We start from the raw sequence: 18690 nt of genomic DNA, 5'->3' as shown, positions 1-18690 counted from the left end.
CAGTGAATTCTTAACAGCACTAGTTGTCAAGAAACTGTAATTTTAATTTTTCCCCTAACACTAACATATCTTGTCATCTAAGGTGCATCATTTACTCATGGACTTCCATAGTTTAATTTTTAAGATGACGAGTGTGAGCTGTTCAACTGTAAGGAATAAAAACATTCATAATGTCTTGCTAATGGCAAGATACCATTCATGTTATCCTGCCTTCCTGGCTTTGTATTACCTTATGGAAGTCACATTTACAAAATCTGCAAATGCAAAGTAATGTTTCACATTTCCATAATTGTTCACGTGTTTACGTACTGTTGTAGTGCCAAGTTTAGAAAAACTGGTATAGGTTAATGGAAAACTAAAGTACATAATCCAGTCATACTTCATGAATGCAAACAATAAATTAGATATTGCAAGTATTTAATCATTGTGCTCACATGGGGACTCCTAAATTCACTGGTAACAATGACATGTAGATGAGTGTCGTGGTTTAACCCCAACCAGCAACTAAGCACCACACAGCCACTCCCTCAGTCCTCCCTCGCCCCAGGTGGGATGGGGAGGAGAATCGAAAAAAAGGTAAAACTCATGGGTTGAGGTAAAGACAGTTCAATAGGACAGCAAGGTAAGATAAGATAAGAATAATAATAATGATGATAATGATAATGATAACGATAATGATAATGATAATGATAATAACAACAGCAACGATAAAAGAAAACACAAAATAAGTGATGCACAATACAATTGCTCACCACCTGCTGACAGACGCCCAGCCAGTTCCCGAGCCGTGGTCACCACCCTCTGCCAATGCCCCCCTAGTTTATATAAAGCATGACATTATATGGTATGGAACATCCCTTTGCCCAGTCTGGGTCAGCTGTCCTGGCTGTGCCCCCTCCCAGCTTCCCATGCACCTCCTCACTGGCAGAGCATGGGAAGCTGAAAAGTCCTTGACTCAGTGTAAACACTACTTAGCAACAAATAAAACATCAGTCTGTTATCAACATTATTCTCATACTAAACCCAAAACACAGCACTATACCAGCTACTAGGAAGAAAATTAACTTTATCCCAGCCAAAACCAGGACAATAAGGTATGTACATATTTACCAAATCAAGACCTAGCTGGAGACAGAAAATTGGCTGGAACATGACTTCTGAGTTTGTTGAATTTAAAGTACGATTTATAGCTACATCTCAGGAAAGTTCTGCAAATAATTTCCTGCTGAGATATCAACCACAGTGTGCAGTAACTTTTAAGTGTAGCAACTCATATTGTATGCCTAGCTGAATATACATTTTGCCCTTAAAAAGTTAAACACTTGCTTACAGTAATGTGTAGTTGTATTTCAGAATTGGAAATTACTGTACTAGTCCTCTGTGACTACTGAGTGTGAGTGTTGATCCAGAAGTGATTAGCATTTTTGTGGTTTAATTTCTCCTAGCTGCTTGAATATTACTGTTTTGAATGAATGTGGCCTACAATATAAAATTCTTTAGTCTCCAGAAGCAATTATAATGAAGTTTAAGGTTCTAACCATCCCTGTTACATGTATTGATTCATATATTTTTCCCTGACACTACTTCATTTCAATATTTGTTTTCCAGATAAAGGCTTATATTCATATAATTCAGGTAAATTTTCAGCATGCCAGAAATGCTTATTGCTTCCATATACATGCAAAATTTAATTCAATATTTTATTGCATGCTTTTGCTACCTGTTGTGCAGATGCTGAATTGCTTAAATATTCCTTGGCTTTTCTTGTCTGCTTTTCAGTCATAGGTCTTTTGTTGGCTTTCTTTCTCTATTCTTAACATCTCAGTATTGATATTGGAGCGGTATTGTAACACTATACTTGCTTTGCCTGCCTTTACTTTAGGTAGAGCTTCGGTAGGTGAACTGTAGTGAGCTTTGTTAACTATACTAGGAAAATGCTATTTTGCTTAAGCTGTATTAAAAGGAACACTGTTGTATTACAGCTGTTTGAGAACTAGTGTAAGTATTTATGGAATACAGACATGGGGTAAGTGTAGTGCTGGCAAAATCAGTATTTATACTGATACATATTTTTACCGTTTCATATTGATTCCCCGTTACAAATCCAGTTGCTATATCTGAGAAGTTTGCCTTAATTAAATAGAAATAAATTCATAATGTACATTTTTACAAGCTTAAATTTTGTAGTGCATTTCATGTGGGACTTTTTGTGGTTCCTGCAGTTTTAATTATGGGAATCTCTTTGAGAATTGGTTCATCTAATTATCTTTTAGTTATGTTTAAAAAATGAAACGCACTTTGTTAAGAAAATAGATCCAATACCATGGTGGAGAGAAACAAAAACCCCATAGGATGGTTCTTGAGAGTAGAACTAATAAAAACCAGTTGCTATTATGTTTACCTTCAGTCTCCCATGTTTCTTCTATTCCATTCTCTCCTGAAATAATCCCACTTTCTTCTCATGTTTTATGATACCTTCACATGAGAAGAGACCACATTTGCTGTGGTGACTGCGGACTTGTGCATGTGGCCACAAATTTTAGCTTGATAATCTTTCTTTTTCATTAAGGGGTTCTGATCTGTAGCTCTGTCTTCTATCCAGCAACTATTTTCAAAGGGCTATAGGAACTTAACTGAATTTGGTATTTATACCCCTCTGTCAATGTAGATGAAATTGGTCAAAAACTTTAAAAAAACAGTATTATGTGCGGGAGGATGAAGTGACTGACATGGAGACAGCAGGACTGTATGAGAAATCAGCTCACACTAAGAACCTTCAGGCACAGACTGGGTGAATATGAGAGAGCGAATTCTTAAGACAGTTGTTGTGAGACTGATTTTAGGGTTGCTTTGATGTCAGCTTCGAACACAGAACAATTACAGGCAATGCTAAGTTACTTTAACTGGTTGTGAAGGCCTTTTGTGAGCTTCAGGGAAGGAGCTCATAGGCATGCTTCATTTCTCTTTGTCTGCCCAAGGAGTCCACAAAACCTTGTAAAAGCTTCCTGCATTGTAAAGGGGCAGGATCCCCAGCTCAGGAGCTCAGTCTGCTTTCTTTTTCCTTTTTTTTTTTCCCCCCACAAGAAAAACAGAGAATTCCCGAGCCATAAGTCTGGCACCTCCTTTTGTATTTAATCTGACTTATCTTAATTTTTTTTCTTATTCTATCCCCTGTCCTAGTCTGTTCTGATAACTATATTGGTTGGCGATACAGGCTTTAGTAGTGTTTTGAACCTCATGTGTTGGTCTTCTCTTGAGGCCTATATCAGAAATATCAACGGGCAATATATGAAGCACAAAAAGTACTATATCTTGCTTTGTTTCCCCTATATACTAATAGTAGAGTGGAGCACAACTCTGTGCCAACTTCAGTGGTCATGCAGAAGTCAGAAGAACTTTCAGAACTGTCCACAGATTTAGGTCGCCTTGCAAAAAAATATTTATGATAGCATATTGTTTCATTCATTTGGAAGAGTTCCAGTTATTTAGAATGTTGTTATAGAGAGTGAAATATAGAAATCACATATAGAAATGTGATTCTGTTGAAGTAGAAATCACATATAGAAATGTGATTCTGTTGAAGTAGAATAGGATAGGATAGGATAGGATAGGATAGAATAGAATAGAATAGAATAGAATAGAATAGAATAGAATAGAATAGAATAGAATAGAATAGAATAGAATAGAATAGAATAGGAGTAGAATAGAATAGAAATTTCAGTTGAAAGGAACCTAGAGCAATCATTTAGTCCAACTGCCTGACCCTTCAGGGCTGACCAAAAGTTAAAGCATGTTATTAAGTGCATTGTTCAAATGCCTCTTAAATGCTGACAGGCATGGGACATCCACAGAAGGGTCCCTAAGAATGTCTTCAATCATTTCCAAATTCTTTTTTTCCCCATCCCTGCAGTGAAAGCTACAGTGCAAGTGCCATGAACTTCCAGTTCTAGTGTGTACATGCTCTTGCAGAGTTATTGTGCTGGGTGGGATGGTAGTTTGTGCAGCAGTGGTAGGGAAGGAGTAGGTAGGTGTGGGAAGACAGGAGTATGCTGAGGGTTATTAAGTTCTGGTGGGGAGGTTCTCCACTCTCCCCAAGGTAAGCTGTCCCTGGAAAACAGCTTTATTGATAGTTTAAAGCTGTTAGACAAAAACTTGCTAAAGGGAATGAGAATATATGTTTAGATTTCACTGGCGTTGGGGTTGTGCTGAATTAAGGCATTTTTATGTGTCTTACACTAGCTAATCATACAGTACGGGGTCTATTTTGCCTTCAGTCTGCAACTGTAATAACCATTAATCCTGGTGGAAGCCATTCAAAGTCAGTACTTACCATCTGTTACCACCCAGTTACCAGACAAAATGGTAACAATATCCCTAAGAATGTTTCATTAATAAGCTATATTGCAGTGCAATGGCAGTGAAACTTAATTGACACACTTAATTAAACATTGCTCATGTTTAAAATCCATCAAAGAAAAATTGTATGCAAACCATTGGCACCAATGCATTTATTTGATGCACCCAGTGTCCCAGGTGTTACATGCTTAAACTTTTTACTGAATTTTGAATATGTTAGAATGGATTTAAGCTTCTTGCTCTTGAAATAGGTATCATATTTTATAACATATTTGTCAAACACTTTAAGATATTCATTAAAATATGAAATAACAGTTTCATTATAAATATTCCTTTGGAATAATTTGTGAGAGGCTTCATTGTCACATTTCCAAGATAAACTATGAACTGTTCTTTCTCTGTTTTATGGTCAGTGGTTGAAATCACTTAGATAATGAAGTGTTATTTTGAAAAGACTTGTTTAAGGTGGGTCTGAAGCCTAAATCTTCAAATTTACTTTGACACTAAGTTAAAAAGAAAATTACCAGCTAAAATTAATATATAGCAGATGAAATTACTCTTGCAAAAATTATAAGAAATATTAAACTAAGCTGCCAGCAATGGCACTGTTATTTTGAATACTCAGTTCAATAAAGGATTTTGACCTGTGCACTTTCTAGTCTGTTCCAATTCTGAAGTTAATGGAATACATTTTAAAGAAATATAATCTGATTACTTTGCAGAAGTTACATATTCCAGGCAGTACTTCTTGACATTACATATTTAATTGACATGTTTTCCTTCCTTCATCCTTCCTGAAAACATTGATTTCCAAGGATAAAACCAAGTAATTAATCCTGGTTTAGATTTCTTCTGAATTCTTAACCCACATTTAAATTTACATTTATAAGTAAATGTGTAATATTACCTAAACATGATTATTTTTCAGTTGGTTTAAATCTGTTAGTAGTTAGAGTTGGCTTAAGGTAGCCGCTGCTTGAGGAGATGATCTGCTCTGAGGTGATCTGATCTGAAGAAGTTTCACATCTCGTCTTACAAAAAATATTTTCCTATTTAAGGGATGCCAGGTATTACAAGAGACTGTCTTTGCAGTAGCAAAGACAACTGGAGCAAGCCCTGAAATCTGATTCTTCCCTTGACTACTCTTTCTCTACTCCCATCTTTAGTGGAGGTCTCAATCCTGGCCCATTCACTTTCCCTATGTGCCTGCTCTTCTCTGCAGCTTGCATGAGTGAATCATAAAATCATGGAATACTTTGGGTTGGAAGGGACCTTTAAAGGTCATCTAGTCCAAGCCCACTGCAATGCGCAGGGACATCCTCAACTAGACCAGGTTGCTCAGAGCCCTGTCCAACCTGTCCTGGAATGTTTCCAGGGATGGGGCATCTACCACCTCTCTGGGCAACCTGTGCCAAGGTTTCACCACTGTCATTGGGAAAAATTTCTTCCTTATGTCTAGTCTAAATCTGCCCTCTTTTAGTTTAAAACCATTGCCCCTTGTCCTATCACTACAGGCCCTGCTAAAAAGTCTGTTGCCATCTTTCTTATAAGCCCCCTTTAAGTCCTGGAAGGCTGCAATAAGGTCTCCCAGGAGCCTTCTCTTCTCCAGGCTGAACAACCCCAACTCTCTCAGCCTGTCCTCACAGGAGAGGTGTTTCATCTCTCTGAGTATTTTGGTGTCCCTCCTCTGGACCCTCTCCAGCAGGTCCATCTCTTTCCTGTGCTGAGGGCTCCAGAGCTCACGCAGGACTCCAGGTGGGGGAACAAAGACAGAGCCCTGTACATAAAAAACGAAAAGGGCCTCTGGATTCTGGAAGGTGTTTTGGAGTTGAGGTATTAAGGGATTCTGTAAAAGGTGGATGTGGTTTGAGGGGACAAAGAGAGAGAGACCCCTGTCTTTTACCCCTGTCTTTTACGACTATGGTCCATTGAAGCTTCTTAGCTTGTCTTTTCTGCCAGATGTATCCTGTGACTACTAAAACACATAATTTTAGCTATGCAACTGGGAAGTCTAGAGCCCACTGTGACAACAGCTGGCTATTTTCATCCACAAAGATGCAAATCTTTTCTCTAGAATACAGAAAATAATATTCTAAAAATACGTTAAAGCAGTTTTACTTAGCTGTAAATATAAACATTGAGAAAAAACAACCTCAGTTGTAATTAATTAGATTCATTCATAAGGATGAATTAGATGATGAGTAAATGACATTCATTCAAATCATAGTTGATTCAGCCCTCTTACGTCTTTTATGCTACAAACTCTTCCAAGTATCCATGTGATGAGCATCAGCAAACTGTTCGGTTGCCCTCATCTTCCCATTCCACAATCCTCTCTCTGACAGAGCCTGAGTGATGTTTCTGGCATCTCTGCACAGCAGCCACAGTCCTGCTGCCAGATCGGTACCAGGGCTACCAGAAGCCAGAATCGCACTGCTCTGCACTCCCTTTGGTGGTTTCTGACTTTTAGGTCCCAGCCAAAGCCCAGCCAGACTAGTAAGACTCTCTTGCTTAGTGCTTGGTCACAAATATTGTCCTTATTTAATGACCTTGTTTTGAATTAATTGCTAAGGAGAATGGAGAGTGTTATGGTTTAACCCCAGCCAGCATCTCAGCACCATGCAGCCGCTTGCTCACTTCCCCCTGGTGGGATGGGGAAAAGAATCAAAAGAGTAAAAGTGAGAAAACTCCTGGGTTGAGATAAAGACAGTTTAATAGGGAAAGCAAAAGCCACACACGCAAGCAAAGCAAAACAAGGAATTCATTCACCACTTCCCCATCAGCCATCTCCAGGAAAGCAGGGCTCCATTACACGTAAGGGTTAGTTGGGAAGACAAACACCATAACTCTGAACATCTGCCCTTCCTTTGTCTTCCCCCAGCTTTATATGCTGAGCATCATGTCACATGGTATGGAATATCCCTTTGGCCAGCCTGGGTCAGCTGTCCTGGCTGTGTCCCCTCCCAGCTCCCTGTGCACCCCCAGCCTGCTTGCTGGCAGGCCAGCACGAGAAGCTGGACTGTCCTTGACTGCTTAGTAACAACTGAAAATATCAGTATGTTATCAACATTATTTCCATCCCAAATCCAAAACATAGCCTCACACCAGCTTCTATGAAGAAAATTAACTCCATCCCAGCTGAAACCAGGACAAGTGTAATCCTTTGTGCTCGCTGGCATGTATATCACCACACCAGTAGAAGGCTCTGCTGAAAATGGCAGCAGGAACAGCATCACAGACAGAATGGATGCTTTTTCTTTGGGAAGGAAGAGAGATTTTCATTGGTCCTCTGTGATGTTATAATTAAGAAAATAATCACATTGAATGTTGTCCTTGTCAGACTCAATTGCTTTTAGAAATCCTGATTCTCAGAAGGTTCATTAGGAGGCTGAAAACTTTTCCCTCACACCTGCCCTTATCTTCTATGCTTTCTTGAGTGCTAATTGTGCTCACTTGCTTTCTATTTCTTGTTTTAGAGAAAGACTTTTTGTTATTTCTTGAATTCAAAGACACCTTTCACGATCCCCATTGTATCATTGTTATTTCTAAACTTTTATAATACATTGAACCTACCTGAATTACACCATGTAGGAATTGCAAGGCATAGGAAATCAAAGCATGGCTTCTCTTGTACTAATTTTGATTTCCTATTTGTGAGAAAAAAACTCCCAACATTTATTGCAATTAAATAACAATAATTAATGTTGTTCTACTGGCATTGCATCATGTACTGGCAGGCTAGATTGTGTTTTCTGAGAATTAACACATATCACACTTATACCATTTTCTAGTTGAATAATTTTTAACAGAGCAATTTTTATCACCAAAAAAATAGCCTGCAGTCTATTTTATAAATTCATACACCCATATCTTGATTGCTGCAATCACTTGTGACTTCTCATAAAAGGCGCAGAAGGAGTAGAAAACATGCAAACAAATACAGCGGGAACAATCAGAAATACAGAATGGTTTGCATATGCAAAGGAACTAAATGATATTTCAGCTCAAAAAAAGAGATGACTGCAGAAGAATACAGAATGCTGATTCACGTTTCTCAGAATAAAAAAGCTTAGAGGGCATTGCCTGAAACAGTGTAATAGAAATAAAACAGAGGAAACTCTATTTCACACAATGCAGAATTAAACTGCAGAACTTACTGACGTAAGATATTATAGAGGCCAAGACAATACTCTAACTCAAAAAGAAATTAGATGAATTTGTGGCAAATGAGTTGATCAATGACTTATGGTAAACAGAATGGCTTAGGAGAAGGCTCAGTTGCTAGGACCCCTGCCTGCTGAAAGCTAGAAGGATGCAACACAGCAAACTTTTTTCACACAGATTTTGCAAGCGCACTCCACTGAAGAAGGATGTTCCACTATCCCCTGATGGGTAGACAGATGTTAGACAGTCTGACAGATGATGGCAGTTCTTATAATTCAAATAATTTATAAAATTTCTTTAAATTGAAAACTTTTTATTTTTGACAACAGTCCTCTTAGCACTCTTCTTTTGGGAGGGGAGGGTAGGGACCCTTCTGTGCCAGTCACCCAGATAGAACATTAATCCTGCTTTGTCTTGGGCTTCTTTAATTTTTCTCCCAGTTTTTACTGTTTTTTTTTCTTTTGTGTGTTTTTAAAAATAAATCTTCCTAAAAGAAAAATATTCCTGTGGTGGGAATAAAAAAAAAATCTTGCACGTGATTGAAGGTTTGGTGACAATTAGATGAAATCACCTACCTACTAGTTACCTATTTTTAGATGGCCAGAGAATTAGAACAGACACACCATCTTGCTGAAGAACAGGGATTTTCACATTTAAAACAAGTAAATGGATAATTACCATTCACATGCCAATGCTTAATCCTGATGTCAGCAATCAAATGCTGTTTCAAAGATGCCAGAGAAGACAAGTAAAACTAAGCTAAACACAAACTGACACATATATTTGTCCTACATGACCTACATTTTGGCTCGTAATTGTGGATGTGGAATCTGCTTTTGCCAACTAAGCTGTAGCTATTTTGACAGGTGTACTCTTATAGAGCATTTAACAGCTTGCTTCCTCTAAAATATCACAGAGAGGTTTTGTTTTTCAGGACACACTATATGTGTGAAGCTGCCTATTCTCGTGTTAATGCTTACTAATATCCTAAAGAAAATACTGCATCCATTTAATACTATTTTTATAATTTATTTTTTCTGGTGTTCAGAGAATTTGGGGAGGGATGGTGCTTATATATGTAAAAACTTGGAAGATGAACAGTGTGATGCCAGTTTCTATATGGAATGAATACATATAGATACAAAGTGTATAAAAATATTTCATAAAAACAATGTTATGGAGCTGTATTTCAGCATTTCATTAAACATTACATTAAAAATTTAGATGAAAATAATTGTTACACTAATACATTTGCAATAATATAACATTAATAATTTCCCTTATATGCTTATATTAATGTTTCATTGTCTAATAAGAAATCCTTATATTTATTTATGTATTATTGGCTGAGGATAGTTTTAACTATAAATACTAGATAGTATTTATCTACTAGTATAGTAGTAGATAAATACTACATTTCTGATTTTTTTTTTTTTTTTTGGCAGGGTCCAAAAGAATCAGCGACAGTGAAGTCTCTGATTATGACTGTGATGATGGAATTGGTGTTGTTTCAGGTATTACTGTCTAAATTTACTCTTCTATGTTCAGTAGAAGTCTTATTTATATTTTATTACTATGAATTTTATCATGTTTTTCTAGTGAAAAATAAGGGGAACCTAAGTGTATATTTTTCCAACAGACACAAAATAAGTATTATGGGTAATGCACATTTAACCATGAAAATTACCGACAGAGGCAAAATATCAATGTGTGAACTTGCTTGGTGCTTTTATAGAACGACAAAAATAGCACAAAGTGTTTTTTTTATTAAATGTGAAGAAATGTTTATTGGATTTTTTTGACAGACATATGGGTTTGATATATCCTATAAAAGTTCATGGTCGAATAATAACACTGCCAAACTTCTGAAACCTGAACATTTAAGGCAGGATGGGAGATATCTTAACAGATAATCTGTTTTACTAAGTATTGGAATTAGTAGTTTAATGAGTATTTGAGATAAAAGCTGTCATGTGAAAGAGTATTTCTCCTCGTGTTCTAAGAGAAAAAATAATACTGTAATCATAGCTGAAAACGATAAAATCAGAAAATCATATGCTTTTTCTGGCTACAACAGAGAATATATTTAGGATGGAGCCATGCCACCTTTCAACAAGTACTGATGGCCATGTTCAGCTCGGTGTGTACTCTGTTACCCTACTGCTCTACTGAGTTTTTCAACCCACTCAGGGGATTCTGTGTTGGACAGTTTCTGTTTCCCTTGGGTCATGTCTAGCTGAAGTGTACGTATGTAGTGATTTATGTACCTGCCCCTCACTACAAGAAGGACACTGAGGTGCTGGAGCGTGTCCAGAGAAGGGCAACGAAGCTGGTGAGGGGTCTGGAGCACAAGTCTTATGAGAAGCGGCTGAGGGAACTGGGGCTGTTCAGTCTGGAGAAAAGGAGGCTGACAGTCTCTACAGCTACCTGAAAGGGGGTTGTGGTGAGGTGGGTGTTGGTCTCTTCTCCCAAGTAACTAGTGATAGGACAAGAGGAAATGGCCTCAAGTTGCACCAGGGGAGGTTTAGACTGGATATTAGGAAAAATTCCTACACGGAAAGGGTTGTCAAGCATTGGAACAGGCTGCCCAGGGAGGTGGTGGAGTCACCATCACTGGAAGTGTTCAAAAAATGTGTAGACGTGGCACTTCAGGACATGGTTTAGTGGGCATGCTGGTGTTGGATTGATGGTTGGACTTGATGATCTTAAAGGTCTTTTCCAACCTTAATGATTCTGCGATTCTGTGAAAGGTGGAGCAGTATATGCTGGCTGGTCTAATGCAGCAGCTGTAAGACCATGATCAGCTGGTGGGTCAAAACATGTTCACACAGACACCTGGCAGCATATGTGCAGCTTTTACACCAACCATACTACATGCTGCTGGCAGGCTACCCCCTTAGCCTAGGGGTAGAGGAAAAGAAGGAGGTAAAACAGGCAATCCTGGATATTGCAGGATGGGATGCAGCCAAGTATTGATGAATCCAAACATTTGGTGAGCTACCTTATTACTTGGGTTTGTGCAATCCTGTCTTAAAAACTGTTACCAGTCTGACTGAGCTCAGATACATTTCTCTGTTGTCTGCGTAGTCATCCCTGTATTTCCAGGTATTTCACAGTTACCCCTTAGGCTCTGCTTAATTTTTGACCTTGCTATGTTGCTATTCCCTTGCCGTAGGTCTTGTGCTTGCTGGGAAAATGGGATAATGGATTTTTTTATTAACTAGCATGTAAATTTTATCAAGCAGCCCTTTTTTAACTAACAAAATATTATACAGACTTTGCAGTACAAACAGGGCAACTCATTCTGTTAGCATGTTTATAGGCTGTGGTTCACTGTAGGTGTCCTACTGGAATATCTAGAGAGCAGACATTATTAAGCACAAGTTGACCTTGTTCATGTTGGAACAATCTAACCTTGCAGGTATTCCACAGTAGAACTTATTCTATCCCAAATGAATATTTTTTACCTTTTCTGTATAAGCATTCAGATTTTTGTTAACTCTGCTCAAATTTTGCTCTACTCTAAAGTTCCAGCAAATTTACCAGAGACAGACTGAATGAATGCTAAATTTTCTATCTTCCTTAAATCATTTATCTTCAAACAGTAATAGGTTCAGTTTTCAGATTAATTAGAAAGGTATTCAGGAAAATTTAGGGCATATTCTCACTCCTCCGTTTGCTTTACTGCAGTCAGGAGCCAGGAAGGATATGTAGCCAGAGAGGTGTGAAGTATTGGAACCAGGGAGGCAGTGATCCTCAGAAGTTCCTTGTTCCTACTTACTGGACTTTCAGTCTTCGGTTGGTTAGCTTTCTGTATGTGCTTAGTAGTCACTAAGGTTTTAAGATTGTCTGTCCTCCCAAAGGAAAGGACTTTCATATTCCTCTTGGTCAGTTAAATTAGAAATGTATCAACGTAACTTTGGAGTTTAATAAATAAGGGAGGAAGAAAGGGGGTTGATGGGTATATGTCTAGAGTGCCCAGTATGGTGCCATTTTGAAACTGAAATCTTTCTATTGTCCTGGAAAAAGGTAACGAGTTTTGCAGTTTTGCCATCAGTGAGACTCTTGCAAAACACCTGGATTTACAATTTTATTATTTACTTTTTTCTTTACTCCATACAATATTTTAAACAAATTAATTAAGCCTTTTAAATTTTTCCTATGTTATTTCTGATGGCTGACTTTTAAATAAAATAGATAGTGCATCTGCTTCTAATTTTCTTCTTCTTCTCACACACCTATGACATTTCATTTTCTAATGCTGTATATTGAATGACTGTACATTCTCCAGTACTACTGAAGTCTTATTTTTCTAGCCGTATTATCAATTCTCTTTTGAAAATCCTGCTTAAGGGACTGATTTTCTTTATCTGTTTTCTATTATTGCATTTTGTATTGTTTATGTGAAGACTGTAAAAATGCTCATTAAAATCTGCCCTGTGTTAGCTTGCCTTTTTAGAGGAAATAGATTGTTTAACTCTTCTTTTGACAACTCCTTGGAAAATTAGTAGTCTTTACACTCCAGTGAATGAGTCTACTTCCCTTACCTGAATTTTTGATGTACCTTTAAGTTCCTTTAGGACGTTTTAGCTTTTGTATTTCTGCTGACAGTTCTACACCTTAGTTGCATTTTAATTCAGGCTGGCTGTGTGGGTGGGAAAGGTTGATGTTCTTTTGGTTTTGAAATATTTATTTATTGCCTTTCTTTTTTGTGCTGCTGTCACTATGTTTGCAAGCCTTTTGATTTATCCTTGTCTTGTCGTATCATCTACATCCTCCTCTCGTTTAAGGTTCTTCTATTCATTTGCAGACTGATCACAATCTTGGTTTAAATATATGCCTTCTTTGCATGAAATGTAATACTTTAGTAATTTGTCTCTCTTTGTTTTCTTTCTTTCTTACTTACCCTAGTTCTTTCATTTTGTATTTTCACATTTTATTTAACATGACACTTCAGTTTGCTCTTTTTCCTTCTGCCATATAAATACTGTATCACATCAAGTATGTTTACTAACAACTGTCGGGTACTCTCACTGATCCTTTCCATAAAATTAATGCTTACTCAAAGTATTGGACCTGCAAAATAAACTCCAGAAACCTTTAAGAAGAATAAGAATTCTCTTTTGATTCCTTTAAAATTATTTTTATTCAGAACAGTGGACTAGATGACCTTTAAAGGTCCCTTCCAACCCAAACCATTCTATGATTCTATGAAAACCATGGATCTTCCTTGATCTCATTATGTATGTATTTATAGTTCATTGAAAGATATATGCTGTCTGGCTTTGTCATGTTCCTGATTTTCTCTTTCTCCATAACACCTTTTATATAGCTTCTCTGGTATTGGTCCCATAAGGTCAGTTGACTTTGTCTGTGGATAAGCTGGTGATAGGTAGAAACGCAAGAATGGAACATCTTTCTTAATGTGCATCTGTAAGCAAGATTGTATTAGACCGTATTTGCTGAAACAGAGGGAATTTTATAAGCTACAGTTCCTTGATCATCATCTTTTTTTAGTATATCTGCAGTTGCTGTTTATCACTGGAATGGTATTTTTGATCCACCAATTTAATGTCCTGATGATAAAACGCTTAAATTACGTCTGTTTCCTATACAATTCTTTAATTTTTACAAAAAGTTCAAACATCTCTTGGAAAAATGATTCATAAAAGCTACCACTTCTGGTGGCTTGCATCTTACCATGCTCAGACAAACTTAACGAATTTCAGTCTTATTAAAGAGACTGTTGTTTCTGTCAACAAGAAAGGCTTTTAAGAAAATAATGTTAAACCAATTGAAAAAATTCAATGTCTTTTTTTCTGGCTATCTGTATATTCTGTGCCAACTACTGTCAGAAAGAGTTATAACATCTTATGTATTTAAACAAGTATACAAAAGTGATTTTTGACAAGATTTAAAAATAGATCTCTTCATATGCACATACATATACATTCATTTCATCTTGGGATCAAAAATACTAGAAGATAATTTCTATTGAATCTCATCTCTGATGGATTTAACCTTAGCACAGGATAGCAGAAGGAGAAGCACTAGCAGTTCTGGTTTTGCCTTTTAGATTGCTTGTACATTACCATTTAAAGCATTCATTTTGCTGTCCTGAACACTAAACATTGGTCCCCATAAAGTTTTCTGTCATCCGCAGTTCTGTGTGGGAGCACATCAGCATTTTCACATGCCCCTTAGAATGCTCTTACATATGCTCATTGATGAAAGTAATGCAGTATTTTTATATTGATTTTAGAACAATTCCAGAGCACTTTACAAAACACCATTTAAATTATCATAATACTAAATACAATTCAACGAAAAGCAAGGTTTGGGGTTTTTTTTTCTTTCTATTGACCAAAGTTCAATGGGCATTACAGTTAATGAAGTTCAATGAATATGGAATTTCTAAATAGTTATCTTCCCAGCCACTTCCTCATAGTGTATGTTGAGCCTTCTGTAACCTACTGAGTATAAGTAACCTAATGAGTCTAACTTTATGAACAGAGACATATATTGTCAAGAGCATTTAATCATAAAAATTCTCACCTATCATTGTGGTAAGACTTAAATATTAAGTGAGATATTAATGTTTAAAATTCAGTTCTACAGCAATATCTCATCTGCACTACGTCATTTGATGAGACACTTGTAATCTGAGACATGGTTCAACAGACGGATCCTGGAAGAATGTAAAGCAATGAATTCTGCATAGGCTTCATTGCAAGTCTCTGTAGAGAAGAGCTTTTCCAAGGAAAATAATGCAGTCTCCAGCTTTGAGAAGAAAAACGTTTATGAGTCTTTCTCATTATGCAAAATATAGCAAAAAGTTTCAGGAGCAAAATACGAATACAAATAAGACATTTACTCAGAGGATGGTTAGAGCCAAGTAGATTAGCAAAACCAGTAATAACCAGTAAAGAAATTCTTACTGAACTTAACAAAAAATTATTATAACTTTGAAGAAGAATGAAAAGCAATTACTCATTTTTGCTGCACTTCTCAAAACACCTGAGGAGTCCTCTGTTCAAAAGAATTCTTTCACTGTCATGTTTCAGCCTTCCCTGCAGAGGAAACAAAAGACCTTCTCTCTACTTGCTGATAGTGTGATCTGAATTTTTATAGCTGAATGCTGTTGATAATTGCTGCTCAAAGCAAATACAGAACACACAAATACTTCAGTAACAGCTTGAAATCAACTGCTTATTAAAAGACATCTTACAGCATTAGTACATAGAGTGGATGTCTTCTACCCTTACTAAAATAATGGATTTAATTTTAGGTCACCAGCTAGCCCTAAATGGGAGTCTATAGTGCTCCCATAGCCCAGTAACTACACACATAAACATTGATAAACTTTTTCTTTTATATGCTGATTCCCATTCCCCTACTCTAAAATCTGTTCTTCGTAGGTTCTTCCTTGAGTAAAAAATAGCTCAGTGTGTCTTGAAAATTCTCCCCAGAATTGGAAGTGAAATTCAAGCAATGTTGAAATAGTCCTTATACATACCCTTTAAGTCAAAGGGTCTTTAACCATTTTACTTGTTTTTAAACAAGTGAGTTGAATGTTATTTACAGTTTTACACCTGCAGCTCTTAACACAGGAATTTTAATTATGATTCTTCAACCTTTTCCTTATATTTTTAGTTTCACTTTTTAATGCATCAAAGGTAAAGTTTAGTAATATTTCTACCATTTAAAAAAATTTTTCTAGCATAATTTCTCAGCTGACAAAATATCCTTGTCTTCAAACATCCAAATATTCTCAATTAATACAGTTTTTAAAAAAACTAGTTTTATATTTTTAAATATAAGCTGTATCACTCAACTTTGAAAGTAAAGGTGTAAATAAATTCAAATTTTATTTGCAGATTATCAGTAGTTATCAGTAGCATTATCTTATTTGAGTAAAGTTAAGCAAATATGAATTCAGCGTGTTAGTTAATGTTCTACCACAGTCCTAATATCTACAGAGTGACAGAGGCATCTAATAGATAATGGAAAGCTGCAAGGAAGTTGCATTCCTATCAGAGACTCTCTTTATGGATACTTCTCGCATAAAAGGAAGCCTGGTTGGGATGAGTTATAAATGTGATGACAAGGTCTTCTGTGACGGAAATGCTCCACGAAAGGGCTGATAAATTCCAGCTGACAATGTCAGGAAGAGATTAATTTGTGGGACTTGCTGGATAGCAGAAAATATACATAGATGAGTACTTAAATAATACTTAAACTTTATCTGTAGAGTAACTGTGTTTTTTTCAGGCTCTGTATGTCACACTGTGTGTAGGGACAGCACTGAAAACTCAGCAAGCTCTGGTTTATTACTGTGTAGGAAAGCTCTTCATACACATTAATGATCAAAGTCTCAGGTGTAATGGGCCCATACATACCATTAGTGCATCAGAATTAAAAACACCTCGTGAGGAACTGAGTCACTATGTGGCAAGTAAACAATTGTTCCTACTGTAATGTTTTTTGGTTCCTTTCACTATATATTAATTCTTCCTATATTTGTAGAATAATATTTTGATGCAAAAAAATCCCCAAACCCATGCATAATGTATCTTCAATTTATAGAGTATTCAGATATTAATAATTCAATTTAGTTGATCAGTTACTGTCAGCACTTTTTCAGAGGCCATCAGAATTCTGCATTTAGATCACCATAAAAGCTGAGCACATTTGTATAATAAACCTGAAATATCTCCAAAGTACCCATGTGTGAAATCTCGATAGGTTAAGCATTTCTGACAATTTGATTATATAATTGTTTTTAATTAGTCCTTGTTCTAAGCCCAACCACAGTGAGTGTTAAAAACTAAATATGTGATAAAGAGAAAGCTTGATGCCTCAATCAAATACAGATGTTAAACTGGAGAAAATGCCACTTAGCATCAGTGTCTGAAACAAGTCAATTATTTTGCCTGTGATGAACAGCAATTCTAATACTGCTTTTCTAGAACAATTTTCATACAAAGATTTTCTCTCAAGTCAATGAAGCAATAAGACATCTAAATTAAAAGCTTCATTAGTACTTTTCAGTTGCCTTTTTTTAGGTTTATTTTAGTGCTGTTGATGTGAACCTCATATTTGGAGGTTTGTGATTTTCTGTAATTTTGTGCCTCAAAGCTACATAATTTGATAACAACTCATTAATACTAGTATTTACTGAACATGTAACCTGCATAGCATAATGTTAGCCAGTAGGGCCACAGTGTGTGGATGAATACTTTACAAATGTATTAATATTCTCTCTTAAAACAGATAAAATTAAACTTCAGCTCAGAGAAAGCTGTATTTAGTGTGCCTTGTAAAATCGCTCATCTGATGTGTGTTATAGTTTTTAATGAAAGCCTCCCATGAAAAGAAATTGGTGGTGGCATTGCAGATATCTTTGTCATGTGCCCATATTTTAAGTGTGTGCAGCTCACGGTTGTTTATCGCTGATTATCTCTATACTGATTATCAGGTTTTCTGTGCTCTGTATGTTGATTTAAGAGGCTTACTATAGTTACAGAGCCTTTGATTCTATGGTAATGACTTAATATTTATAGCTGCAAGCAGATTCCAATGTTTATCCTATTTTTACTACTGCCATAAATAACTAACTGCTTTGCTCAATAGCAGCTCCTTGGGTCAAGTTGCACTTATGACCTGTTTTTACTGTCTATAATTTCTTTCTGCAAGAAAATATTTCTATTTTCTTTCTCTAACCTTATTTCCAGGACATGGAATATTTTTGAAATTGGAAGTTAAATCATAACTTTTTCAATTGAGAATGTCACCTGTCTTGAGAGACATGAATGTTTAAACTCCTGGTCAAGCAAAGCCAGTCACATTCTAGAGAGAATTAAGTTCTCAGGTTAGGAGTACCAAAGTTACCACTTCATATCCCATGGTTAATGAATCATCAATAGCAGCTTTAAAGCCTGTTTGGGGTTTGGAAGAACTCAAGCGTTGATTGCTAAACGTATTACAGTGTTGGCCACTTCTGAGGTGTACAGGTTTGTGCTAGGCATGTTATTAAGCCTCCCGCGTAAGCTTTGTATTACTCTCATCTTCCTGAAGCTTTGTAACTGAAGAGCTGGCCCATTGCTCTCTCTACGTCTCTTGTGGCTGCAAGGTAAGCACAGATTGCTTGTCTTTCCCCTGAAGCTCATG

At 36.6% G+C, this 18690-nt stretch overlaps 1 protein-coding gene across 29 annotated transcripts in view; it reads left to right on the top strand.

The window, feature by feature from the left end:
• Positions 1-18690, top strand: part of RIMS2 (regulating synaptic membrane exocytosis 2) — a gene marked incomplete at its 5' end in the record, with an annotated part of 516464 nt that overhangs the window by 318364 nt on the left and 179410 nt on the right. For 22 of the 29 annotated variants that reach the window (XM_082015603.1, XM_082015596.1, XM_082015605.1 and 19 more), the window contains one exon: positions 9966-10034. In XM_082015603.1, the coding sequence (XP_081871729.1) occupies positions 9966-10034 (69 nt within the window). Of the gene's footprint in view, positions 1-1608; positions 1636-9965; positions 10035-18690 lie in introns of all 29 variants that reach the window. The other 7 variants (XM_082015619.1, XM_082015622.1, XM_082015606.1 and 4 more) reach the window with 1 other exon arrangement.

The sequence above is a fragment of the Phaethon aethereus genome (genome assembly GCF_964289735.1).
Source record: "Phaethon aethereus genome assembly, chromosome: 2".
Taxonomy (NCBI): Eukaryota; Metazoa; Chordata; class Aves; order Phaethontiformes; family Phaethontidae; genus Phaethon; species Phaethon aethereus.
The sequence above is the reverse complement of the archived record's forward strand: the minus strand, read 5'-3'. Positions and strand labels throughout refer to the sequence as shown.